Source organism: Ictalurus punctatus, chromosome 28 (genome assembly GCF_001660625.3).
Source record: "Ictalurus punctatus breed USDA103 chromosome 28, Coco_2.0, whole genome shotgun sequence".
NCBI lineage: Eukaryota > Metazoa > Chordata > Actinopteri > Siluriformes > Ictaluridae > Ictalurus > Ictalurus punctatus.
The window spans coordinates 20,083,911-20,096,410 of NC_030443.2; the positions used below are offsets into that span (position 1 = coordinate 20,083,911).

Below are 12,500 nucleotides of genomic sequence, written 5' to 3' on the forward strand. Positions count from 1 at the left end.
GACTTTAAGCTGTAGGTAACTGTAAGATGTAGGTAGCTGTCGGTAACTGTAAGCTGTAGGTAACTGTAAGCTGTAGGTAGCTGTAAGCTGTAGGTAGCTGTAAGCTGTAGGTAACTGTAAGCTGTAGGTAACTGTAAGCTGTAGGTAGCTGTAAGCTGTAGGTAGCTGTCGGTAACTGTAAGCTGTAGGTAGCTGTAAGCTGTAGGTAACTGTAAGCTGTAGGTAACTGTAAGCTGTAGGTAGCTGTAAGCTGTAGGTAACTGTCGGTAACTGTAAGCTGTAGGTAGCTGTAGGTAACTGTAAGCTGTAGGTAGCTGTAGGTAACTGTAAGCTGTAGGTAGCTGTAAGCTGTAGGTAACTGTCGGTAACTGTAAGCTGTAGGTAGCTGTAGGTAACTGTAAGCTGTAGGTAGCTGTAGGTAACTGTAAGCTGTAGGTAGCTGTAAGCTGTAGGTAACTGTAAGCTGTAGGTAGCTGTAAACTGTAGGTGTTATTATGTGTTAGGATTATTTGTGTATAATTCCACGTATGAAAACGTAGTTTTATTAGGATTAAAACTACTTCATCTGCATCATGTTAGATTTATTGTTGTAACGTTGTGAGTTGTGAGAAATAATTTATTTACAGTTGTTAATTTTTATTAATTAAAGAACAGATATATTTATGTTATAATGTGTTTTATGTTTTTAATTTAATGCAGATGTATGCTGTAGATGTAGAACATGTGATAATTACACTGGGAGAAATTTGGAGTATAGGAAATTTAATTTCATTGTATGGAAGTAATGTTTACACACACATACGCACACATACGCACACACGCGCACATGCACAAATACGCACACACACACACATACTTCTGCTTTTCCCCTCCTCCGTGTTGGATTTTGTTTACAATTCATTGGTTTAAATGATGTGATCTCACCACACCTATTACAGGCAAGATAAGCTCCTTCCCTCCTTCACTCTACAGAACTGATGTTTCCTCAACTACATGAGCAGTGTTACAGTTATTGGATTTGTTGGGATTGTCCGTGTGTGTGTTGTTGGATGCTGTTTTTCCGTCCGTGTTTTCAGCTGCTGTGTTGGAGTCATTCTGCTCTGTAGAGGTCGCTGTGGGTCCATCAGCCTCCTGAGCAGCAGTTTCAAAAGATTTAGATTTAAAGAACCCAACCTACAATACAACACCATACCATAACATCATATCAATCAATTAATCAATCAACAGTTTAAACACTACATCACAATGAACATCACAAACCCTACAGCATACTGAACACCGCTCATTACTGACTACAGTGTACTGAACTCTGCTCATTACTGACTACAGTGTACTGAACTCTGCTCATTACTGACTACAGTGTACTGAACTCTGCTCATTACTGACTACAGTGTACTGAACTCTGCTCATTACTGACTACAGTGTACTGAACTCTGCTCATTACTGACTACAGTGTACTGAACTCTGCTCATTACTGACTACAGCGTACTGAACACCGCTCATTACTGACTACAACGTACTGAACACCGCTCATTACTGACTACAGTGTACTGAACTCTGCTCATTACTGACTACAGTGTACTGAACTCTGCTCATTACTGACTACAGCGTACTGAACACCGCTCATTACTGACTACAACGTACTGAACACCGCTCATTACTGACTACAGTGTACTGAACTCTGCTCATTACTGACTACAGCGTACTGAACACCGCTCATTACTGACTACAGCGTACTGAACACCGCTCATTACTGACTACAGCGTACTGAAAACCGCTCATTACTGACTACAGCGTACTGAAAACCGCTCATTACTGACTATAGTGTACTGAACACTCACCTTATACAGCACCATGAACAGGACAATCATCACTAAAACACCAAACAACACAGACAGAGAGGCAATCAGTGTGGTCTGAGCCTGAGCGGGAGATTCTACCACGGTTATAATCTGTAACAGAGAGACAGACAGAGACAGACAGAGACAGACAGAGACAGACAGACAGGTTCATAAGGCTGTTACATATATATTTGTGTGAGCAAATTGTGAGCACTAATGACTATACTACTGAGTACACTAACAACAGACTACACTCATGAACGCTAACAACACTATTGACTACTGAGTGTACTAAGCGTTACTGACTACACTACTAACTACTAAATATAACAACATTAGTGTTTACTGACTAATTACATTATATATATAAAATACAAAATACTATTGCTACTACTGAGCATGGTACTCTACTGATTGTTGAGAGCAGTAGTGCTATTGATATGTTGTGTAGTAATGTTATTAATGTATATTGTGTAATGATGTGTATTGTGTGTTAAAATGGTTTGAGTTGATATTGCAATTTTTATTTATTGTGTATGGATACTGTGCGATGTGTATTGATGTAAATTGCATATTTATGCGGTGTAAATAGTATTCTAGTGTACTGTTTATGTTGTGTGTTGTGTATTGGATATCTATGTTGTGTTTTGTGTATTGTATATATGTTGTGTATTAGTGTGTGTATTCTCACTGAGCGCAGTAAATCTTCCTCATTAAGGTACTGTGTGTATCGATTCTGATCAAATGAGACCAAACCCCAACTCTCCACCTGAACATTGTCCACCTAAACACAAATAATACACACTCAACACACATAACCAACATTCAAACATGTGTAAGTGTGTGTGTACTGTGTGTGTGTACAGATTGTAACTGTGTGTGCAGTGTGTTAGTAAGTGTGTATATTATGAGTGTGTGTACAGCATACCTTTGTCTGTGTGTTAATTTTTCCTGAAAAGGTAAATGTGACTGGCCGGTCACTGGTTAATAGGCTAACAGAGCAGCTAATCAGATGACAGCTGGAGCCTCGGCAGTTCTGATTGGAGGAAACAAGAGTGATAAAAACAAACACATTAGAAATGGACATTTATAAATCACACACACATTATGTTCATGGACTCTCACCTGACTGTTGTATGATGTGTTAACTTTTTTCAGCAACATCGGTTTGTCACACTTTACTCCAGTGACATTCTGAAACACACACACACACGGAGTAAAAGAGGAAGTGTTAGAAACTTGAGCAATATTACTTGCCGCAGTCAAAAGTCAAAAAAGCTGCTTCTGTTTCCACAAACACTGCTTCCACACACACACACACACACACACACACACACACACCCCACACACACACACCTACTGCAGCTTGACTATATGAGGGAAGTCCACTGTTCCTTATATGGTAATGTTCTCTTTTAATTTCCTGGTGCATCGTTTCTGAATTTGTAAACCTGTGAAGTTACAGTTAGCTTATGTGCAACTCAGTGTGGTACTGAAACTGCTCAACCCAGCACCACACAGACCTGACGAGAGTAGTGCACATAGCCGAGCACATCCCCGGGTCTGCTCTCTCCCCTCCCCACGACATCTACACTAGGCGATGCAGTAGCTAAAATAAAAAATCATTAGCTCTATGTCCTCCCGCTGATGCTGTGGCCCCTCTACATCCTCCCGCTGATGTTCTTGCCCCTCTAGGTCCTCCTGCTGATGTTGTTGCACCTCAGTGTCATTGTGTTGATGTCTCTCCATCTACTTGCTGCCCTTTCAGGTTGCCCCCTGTGTGCTGTTTTTGGCCCACTAAACACTTGTAATAGTGTCTCTTTTTAGGTCTTTTACTGTTCCTCACTTCCTGTGTGTTATTCTGTGCCCATGCAAACATTTGCTCTGCTCTCATGGTCATTTTAGCCCATTACTGACTGTTGTCCATCATCAGACCATTCATGAAACCTCTCTCAGTGTCAAGTCTCCATCTCCCACCATCACCCATTTTCTCTGAGTCTTCACCACGGTCAGTGTCTATTCGTTTACACAATATTTAGCCTAATGTGAGCTAGCTGTATAGTGCCACTGTTAGCTAATTATGTTATGGATAATTTTTTGAATAAGTAAATCAGTCATGTTAGGACCGTATCCCTCCTCAAATTTAGACCTACTTTGACAGACTCTTGTGTTTCATGGGCAAACATCCGTTCGAAGACCATTTTTTAAAGAACCATGCAACTAAGCCTCTGTAACCAGGGCAACGATAGCATTGTCACGCAATCTCACACAGCACATGCTCATCAATCTCTGTCCAATAACACTGATTTTGAGCTTCCTCACTATTTCTTGTGTATCTGCTTTAAGTTTATATACTATTATTTTATTCTGACCACTGTGAAGACTTAGAAGATACTCCACTGCTTGGTGACTAGCTAACAACACTTGAACACACTTACACATCATGTGTATTTAAGTGGGTGGTATTTTTTTTAATGGTGGTACAAATTTGGTAGCGTTTACAGACTTAGCTGGCTCTGGACAACAGTATATTTTGCATTTTGGGTTTAACTGTCACTACTTTAGATATCTGAACCTGAAGTGTTTCCCCACTATCAATCACCATCTCTGAGTTTTCCCCATTACCAGCATTATCAATAAAATAATCATAAAATTAAAATTAACTCACAATTCCAGGAGGAGAAACATCCCATAATAAACCAGAGTTTGTCTCCAATGGCAACACAAAAGTCACACTGACTGAAGTGGAGAGAACACCTGCATTGGCCAACTGAGAGAGAGAGAGAGAGAGAGAGAAAGACAGACAGACAGACAGACAGACAGACAGACAGATGGGTTAGGTTTTCATGACCTGTTGGTATTTTCATGTGTATACCTGAAGGTAGAAATGTAAAAAATACCTCATATATGTGCTGGATTAAAGCAGAGTTATTGTAATGGATATATTGTGTGGAGCCACCACTGAAAACACACACACACAAACACACACATACACACACACACACACACACACACACACACACACACACACACACACACACACACACACGTAATAAATCATAGTATATTGTGTTGCCATGCTGAAACATTAATGTCATTGGTGTCTTACTCTCTCAAAAGGAAGTGGACAACTTGCTTAACAGGCATCGACACACTCGCGCTGTTGTCATGCAGAGTTCCTGGATTCTCATTCTTACTGAACGACAAATACACAGTTTATCTCACAAAAAAGCCACAACAGTGATTGTAGTAGTACCAAAATTTTTTACATTGGTTAATGTAAACCACAGCTCTCAAACTCAGGAATTTATCATGTAAACATTTTACACACCGCACAATCATCCCGTCTTTAGACATCTATATCTGATGTGGAAGTGTTTGAGTCTTGCACTGCTGATCAACACAGTCTCTGGAACTGATGTCAGAACAGAAAAGTGTGTATTAAGCTGATTAACTGAAACGTAAACTGACCTTTTAACTGTCACATTCACATCAACTCGGTCCCCGAGAGAAACTGGCTCAGACAACTGGAACGACATAATGAAAACCACCTACACAGGAAAAGAACACACACAGTGTATATGAATGTGTGTGTGTATGACTGTGTGTGTTAGAGACGTTGTGTATGACAGTATGTATAAATGTGTGTGTGTGTGTGTGTGTGTGTGTGTGAGACAGTATGACTGTGTGCATGACTATGTGTGAATGTGTGTGTGACTGTGTGAGAGTGATATGTGTGTGTGTTGTAACCTTGGCTCTCTGTCTGAAGATAGTGGATCCGAGTCTGCATGTTGTTTGTGTGAGGTTCATCACAGCTGTTTCATGGGAGGAACACTCTATGTAGCCAATGGACTCCACCTGCAAGCGCACATATACACACACACACACACACACACACACACACACACACACACACACCTATCTTTATTAATAAGAATATAATGACACAATGCATGCTAAACAATAAAACTGTTGAGGATGTAAGTGTGTTAAAGTTGCTCGGACCGGACTGATGCGAGTGAACGACAGGACCAAGGGATGTAGGAAGAACAGCTCTGTGCCTGAGGCGTCTTCTCCTTCATTAACCACCACCACAGACACATTCACTCTGAAACCCTGTATATTAACCACCATGTCACTGTGAAACAGCCAGATAGTGAGACAAAGACAGAGAGAGAGAGTGAGACAGAGTGAGAGAGAGAAAGAGAGAGAGAAAGAGAGAATTTAATTTTTTTAATCCTTTATTGGGTCAGTCAGATATGATTTAGAGTCTTAGTCTTACATTGTAACATTAATAAAAAAATTTAAAAAAAAAGAATATTTACAAGGGAAGGAACAAGAAAGAATATGAATCAAATTTATTTCAAAAAGGAAAGGGGGTAAAAAAGACATATAAGGGACCACCAGCAGCCTTTAGGAGAAGAGTCAGAGCCAAAGAACTCCTGCCACCTAGTTAATGGAACTTCCTTCAGGAGTCCCTGGCAGACCTTTACATAGGTTATGTAGAGAGCTTTTCCCCCCAAGTGATTTAAAAGTTCTAGAGCAGTAAAGCACAAAAGATCCTTGTTCCATTCCCCGACAGCAGCAGTGACATTCAGACCAGGCACGTCATAAAGTCCATCCCTCCATAGTGCATGGGTAGTTGGTTGCTTTAAGAAAGCTTGATGGTCAGGTGGCAGCAATCCTCATGTCTCCACTGTGAGCTGAGTTAGAAGGTGACTTGACCTGATGCGAGTCCTTTGACAGTGCTAGTCCTTTCACCCACAGCTGACATATCAGTTTTGCAATAAGGCCCAGCTTTGTGTACCTCGTGATCAAGAGATGGAAATGCAGGTGGCTTTGAGGCTTTGAGGGTAAAAAAATAGTTCAAGAATGAAGGCTCCTCCGTTAGCCACATCCCAGCAGGTATGTCAGCTGTTCTTGAGCTGGAGAAAACATTCCATGCCTCCAAAACTGATGGGATAAAAAGGAGTGAGACTCAGTAGTTCTGCCTCTTGCATTTTCATTAGAAACAGTTGCATACAATTAATGGTGAGGTCGCAGTATGTTCCAAAGTGATGGACCTGCTGTACAACAATCTCTGAGCAGCTTGTAGATGAAATGTCATAATTCTGATCCCGAAGTCCACAAGGCCTTGTCCCCATCATGTAATGAACGGTACAATTCGGCTGATTGGACCCAGAGTTGGCCTGACCAGAAGCTCACCCAGACTCTTTGTATTTCCTGTATAAGTCCTGCCAGTGGTTGTAGCACATTGAATTTGTGCCAGAGCTTGGAGGCAACCAAGTTATTAGTGACCAAAACTCTTACATTTACATTTACATTTACAGACGCTTTTATCCAAAGCGACTTACACATGAGAAAATACAAGCAAATGATATATCAAGCCGAGAACAATGCAAGTAGTGCAACCATACAAGATTCATTAATGGAGTTCTAGAAGAAGCAAAGTGCACAGAGTAGAGGTGTAAGTGCCAGAGTAATTTTTTTTTAGGGGTTGGTTAGGTGTTGACGGAAGAGGTGGGTCTTTAGCTGTTTCTTGAAGACGATGACAGATTCTGCGGTCTGGATTGAGGTTGGAAGTTCATTCCACCACAGAGGAACAGTTAGTTTGAAGGTTCTTTAAAGGGACCTTGAGCCATTCTGCGTAGGTACTACTAAGCGTCGGTTGATGATTGATCGCAGTTTGCATGAGGGAACGTAGGCCTTCAGGAGAGAGTTGAGGTAGGGGGCGCTGTTCCAGATAAGGTCTTGTACGTGAGCATCAAGGCCTTGAATTTGATAAGGGCGGCTACAGGAAGCCAGTGGAGGGAGATGAAGAGGGGTGTGACATGAGTTCTCTTGGGCTGGTTGAAGACGAGGCGTGCTGCTGTAGGACAAGTGAGGTAGCAACCATTTCCATTTGAGACACACTCCACTACACCTTCCCAGTTTATAAAACTCTTCTGTCCCTTGAAAAACACCCCAAATATTTAGCCCCTCTCTGCCCCACCTCAGGTTTCCAGGTAAAAGTGGAAGTCCTGATGCTTAAGCCTTGCTCTTATCCCAGTTAATTTTAGCTGAAAATGCCACCTGTTAAATTTCAAGAGCCTTAGATAATACTATGATGTCTCCACCATTATTAATAAAAACTAGAAACATTATCTGCAAAAGCAGAGAGCTCAACTCCTGGTTCTTGAAACATCCTTGAAACCTGAAAGCCTGCTTTCCCATGAAGGTAGGCCAGCAGTGACTATGCTAAATAGTTGGCCCGATTCATTTGGGAAAAAGATGGACACTTTGAATAATTATCCTTACAGAAGGGGCAAACCGCCGTGAAACATTTATTAGCATGTAATTTATGACAATTCTACTTACTAACAGCTGATTAACAAGGTTTTGTTCTTTCAGAAAGACAGCTACTGCTTTATTCATCCAGGAAGCAGATGCAATATGTTCAAAACTATCTTTTTCTCAGATTCTGCGGAAGACATCCTCCACCAGAAAACTCTCTTCAGGTGCACTTGAAACCATGATGGAGAAATAACCCTGCCGTCTCTCCGAGTGACGTCGTCACTCCTACACCTCACCAAAATAACACTCTAAGCAGTACAAACTCACCAAGTCACACAGAGAGAGAAAGAGAGAGAGACAGAGAGAGACAGTGAGAGAGAGAGAGAGAAAGAGGGAGAGAGAGAATGAGACAGACAGAATGAGACACAAACCTGCTGACTTGGAGAGACACATTGAGGTTCGACACGCACACATGATCTTCACCACACACCTTCTCCAGTAACACCTACACACACACACACACACACACACACACACACACACACACACACAGATATAACTTAGACACACACATCCATTTCTGTACAGTATATACACACACACACACACACACACACACACACACACACACACACACACACACACACAGAGGAGGCACTGACCGTGTGTGTGATGGTGTGTGTGTTTGGACAGTCAGGGTGCAGGACAGGTCTCAGGCCTTGTGTGTGTCCCACTGTCTGTCCTCTAACTGTGAGTCTCCCTGAGAGAGGAACATCCTGGTAGTCTGATATACAGCTCTACACAACACACAAACATATACACACACATTGATCTCTCACCCTAACTCTAGCTATAAATATATTTAAGTTTATTTATTTAAAATAAAGTGACATGGCACAGGTGTTCTGCAGAGTTTGGCTTCCAATTAAACAGAAGTGAACTTGTCTGCAGGTTAAACAATAATTAATAGATAATAATTATAATAAGTATTAACACCTCGTCACTCACCTGGATGGTGATGGGGAATGTGTGACACACCGAAGTGTTACTAAGAGTCGTATTCCAGTATGAAATGCTGGACACTGGGTAAAAGAAAAGACGAGGAGAAGTGGAGCCAGAATCTAACTCCAGAAAGACAGATACAGTGGCATGGAAAGGACCTGAACACACACACACACACACACACACACACACACACACACACACACAGACAGTCGTACAGTTGAGTGTTAATAATCTTACTTACAGTAGTCTGTAAGTACTCAGTAATCTCATGTCCCTCCATATTTGTCATCTACTTACCATGTATGGTTCCTGTGAAAACCTCTCTTAGCTTAAGACACACAGTTGCTTTGGCAATAGGGGTGTTGAGGCCGTGAGGGGCGGAGCAATGAAAGAAGTTCTGGGCTATGATTGGTGGATCCATTGTGATTGACACAGCTACACATATAACTGGCTGTGTCCTAAAAACGTCAATAAGAACCCTTTTACTGCAGTACACTGTACGTATGCGATATGCACCATGTACACACACACACACACACACACACACACACACACACACACACACACACACACACACACACACACAGCTAGCCACACACAAAATTACCTGAGCACTGTAGCAGCTCCTCTGGATCCAACCACCAGATCAGGAAGTCCATCTGAGCTCAAATCTCCCACAGAGTGAAGAGACAAACCAAAATACTGCAGAAGATACCCTACTGCTGCACCGCCCACCCTCTACGCACAATCACACACACACACACACACACACACACACACACACACACACACACACACACACACCACTTAATGAGTTGCCTTTTACACAAGTCTATTTTTATAACTGTATTTGTTTTTACCTGTGTGTGTGTGTGTGAGAGAGAGAGAGAGAGAGAGAGAGAGAGAGAGAGAGAGAGAGAGTGAGAGAGAGATAGTGAGCGAGAGAGAGAACCTGTGTGTGTTTGGTTCTGAGGCCCCTTCTGTGACTAGTGAAGATGTAAATGGCTCCCTTGCCCTGCTCTTCATGTGGCGCTCCTACTGCTAGCTCCATCACATTGTCTTCATTCAGGTCCTGTAGAACTGCGAGGGCAGAGCCAAATCGACCGTCCACATTCCCCGCTGATCCCCTCAACACTTCCGAACAGTTCAGTGCCTGTAAAACATCACACATATTGCATATCACAGGAAGGTAGTCAGACACAGGGGTGTGTGTCAGTATACACATGTGCATTTTTGTGTTTATGTTTCCATCATTTAGCAGGCTCGCTTATCCAGAGTGGGTTAATGAGTTACTACAGCAAAAAAAGAGCACAGCTAAAGGTTTTTAGAGGATATGACCTCTCAGAGAGAGCGGTTATAGAGGATATGACCTCACAGAGAGAGCGGTTATAGAGGATACGACCTCACAGAGAGAGCGAGTATAGAGGATACGACCTCACAGAGAGAGCGGCTATAGAGGACATGACCTCACAGAGAGAGCGGTTATAGAGGATACGACCTCACAGAGAGAGCAGGTATAGAGGATACGACCTCACAGAGAGAGTGGGTATAAAGCATGTGAGTCTTATTTGATAAAGACCGTACATTTATCAGGGCAGACATTACTGGATTTTGTGAGAGCTCAGTACGTGGCACTAATATTACCTCCTTCAGTTTCTTAAAGTTCACCCTGCTATATTTGATAAATAACTTGGCAGGTAAAACACCTCGCTGGGGGGATAGGTTGCTAGCATCAAGTAAATGAAGACAGCACACCGGTTTTCCAAAAGTCTCAGAGAGATCCAGCGCTCAAATCCAAGCTGATTTAAACCCCTTGGAGTGCTAAACAATACGCATGGCCTAAAGGAGAGTACCTGCTTTCTCAGTTTTACCACCCTCCCACTTCTCTCTCTCATCTCCTGCGGCGCCTTCTCCCATTCCCTTTGCTGTGGTTTTGGCAGCTGGGTAAACAAACACCGCACGGAACAGCTTGAAATAACTGTGGTTCAAATGCCACTGATCCTGAAGTCCGCTAATTAAAAGTGTTCATGCATTATCGTATGCGTAGAAGAGCTTCTTGGTCATAAACAATACACAAAGAGAGGGGAGGACAGACAACAACAGCAGACCAAACAAGACATACAGAAGCCATCGAGAGACGCCACCCAAACACATTGGTGCTATCTTGCAAGTGTAAAAAAGCACTCTAATAACAAAATCACTACTCATCACGAACACACCGTACATCATAAAGAGCTCTTGCTGTAATGACTGTAATTATTTGTGGGGGTTTTTTTTGGCTGCTGTGCTCTTATAGAAAAGAAGTAGCTCTTTGTGTTATGGACTTTAACATACTTTTACAAACTTTAAGAATGAAATGTATTATCAACAGTATAAACCTGTGAATTCCAATCTGTATATCACTGTTAATGCAAGATCAAATCTGAAGGTTTCATAAACAAACACAGATTAAATCTAAGACAGAAAAATCAAAGCACACTTATATACATGTGTGTGTTTCTTACTCCTGTCTCCACAGAGCAGAGCTGAACTTCTCCTCCAACTCCAGCAGCGTAAAACATTGGAGCCCCAACTGCTAACAACACAATGTCATCACCATACAACACACACAGCTCCGCCCCGAAATACGACCCCAGCTACAGAGACACAAGATGCAAAGAGACATTTAGTGTAAGTGACATCACACTAAACCCCAAAAGGAAACTGTTGCAACTGCATAAGAACAGCTGCATAAGTACAAACATGTACACACACACACACACATTCTCTCTCTCATACACACACATACACACACACACACACACACACACACACACACACACACTCACACACACTCTCTCTCACACACTCACACACTCACACACACACACACACACACTCACACACTCTCTCTCTCTCACACACACACACACTTACACACACTCACACACACACACACACACACACACACACTCACACACACACTCTCTCTCACAGACTCACACACACACACACACTCACACACTCTCTCTCTCTCTCACACACACACATACACACACACACACACACACTCACACACACACACTCTCTCACATACACACACACTCTCTCTCTCGCACACACACACACACACACACACACACACATACACACATACACAGACTCTCACTCAGACACACTCACACACACTCACATTACCCACACAAACACACACACACTCACACACACTCACACTCTCTCTCTCTCTCTCACACACACACACACACGCACACACACACACACACACACACACACACACACACACACACACACACACACACACACACACACAGTACCTGAGTCCCGTGGGCAGCGTATGTGACACTCCAGTGCTTGTGTGCGTCCCGTGTAAATCCAAACACG

At 42.4% G+C, this 12,500-nt stretch overlaps 2 protein-coding genes across 5 annotated transcripts in view; both read right to left on the minus strand.

The window, feature by feature from the left end:
- The window catches only part of grk1b (G protein-coupled receptor kinase 1 b), a 6,814-nt gene extending 6,201 nt beyond the window's left edge, over positions 1-613 (minus strand). For both annotated transcript variants that reach the window (XM_017460193.3, XM_053677306.1), the window contains exon 1: positions 1-613. This exon is cut by the window's left edge. The gene's annotated coding sequence lies outside the window, so the exon portion shown is untranslated.
- Positions 614-745: 132 nt separating this feature from the next.
- The window catches only part of LOC108260137 (integrin alpha-X), a 22,587-nt gene continuing 10,832 nt past the window's right edge, over positions 746-12,500 (minus strand). For 2 of the 3 annotated variants that reach the window (XM_053677303.1, XM_053677305.1), the window contains 19 exons: positions 12,434-12,500; positions 11,624-11,755; positions 10,072-10,272; positions 9,727-9,857; positions 9,417-9,577; positions 9,123-9,274; positions 8,777-8,911; positions 8,546-8,619; positions 5,847-5,979; positions 5,592-5,699; positions 5,313-5,392; positions 4,951-5,037; positions 4,742-4,802; positions 4,510-4,611; positions 2,967-3,035; positions 2,770-2,877; positions 2,533-2,625; positions 1,842-1,952; positions 746-1,173 (listed from right to left, as the gene is read on the minus strand). The exon at positions 12,434-12,500 is cut by the window's right edge and continues 79 nt beyond it. In XM_053677303.1, the coding sequence (XP_053533278.1) occupies positions 967-1,173; positions 1,842-1,952; positions 2,533-2,625; positions 2,770-2,877; positions 2,967-3,035; positions 4,510-4,611; positions 4,742-4,802; positions 4,951-5,037; positions 5,313-5,392; positions 5,592-5,699; positions 5,847-5,979; positions 8,546-8,619; positions 8,777-8,911; positions 9,123-9,274; positions 9,417-9,577; positions 9,727-9,857; positions 10,072-10,272; positions 11,624-11,755; positions 12,434-12,500 (2,212 nt within the window). In that variant the 3' untranslated portion in view covers positions 746-966. The remainder of the gene's footprint in view (positions 1,174-1,841; positions 1,953-2,532; positions 2,626-2,769; positions 2,878-2,966; positions 3,036-4,509; positions 4,612-4,741; positions 4,803-4,950; positions 5,038-5,312; positions 5,393-5,591; positions 5,700-5,846; positions 5,980-8,545; positions 8,620-8,776; positions 8,912-9,122; positions 9,275-9,416; positions 9,578-9,726; positions 9,858-10,071; positions 10,273-11,623; positions 11,756-12,433) is intronic. The other variant, XM_053677304.1, reaches the window with a different exon arrangement.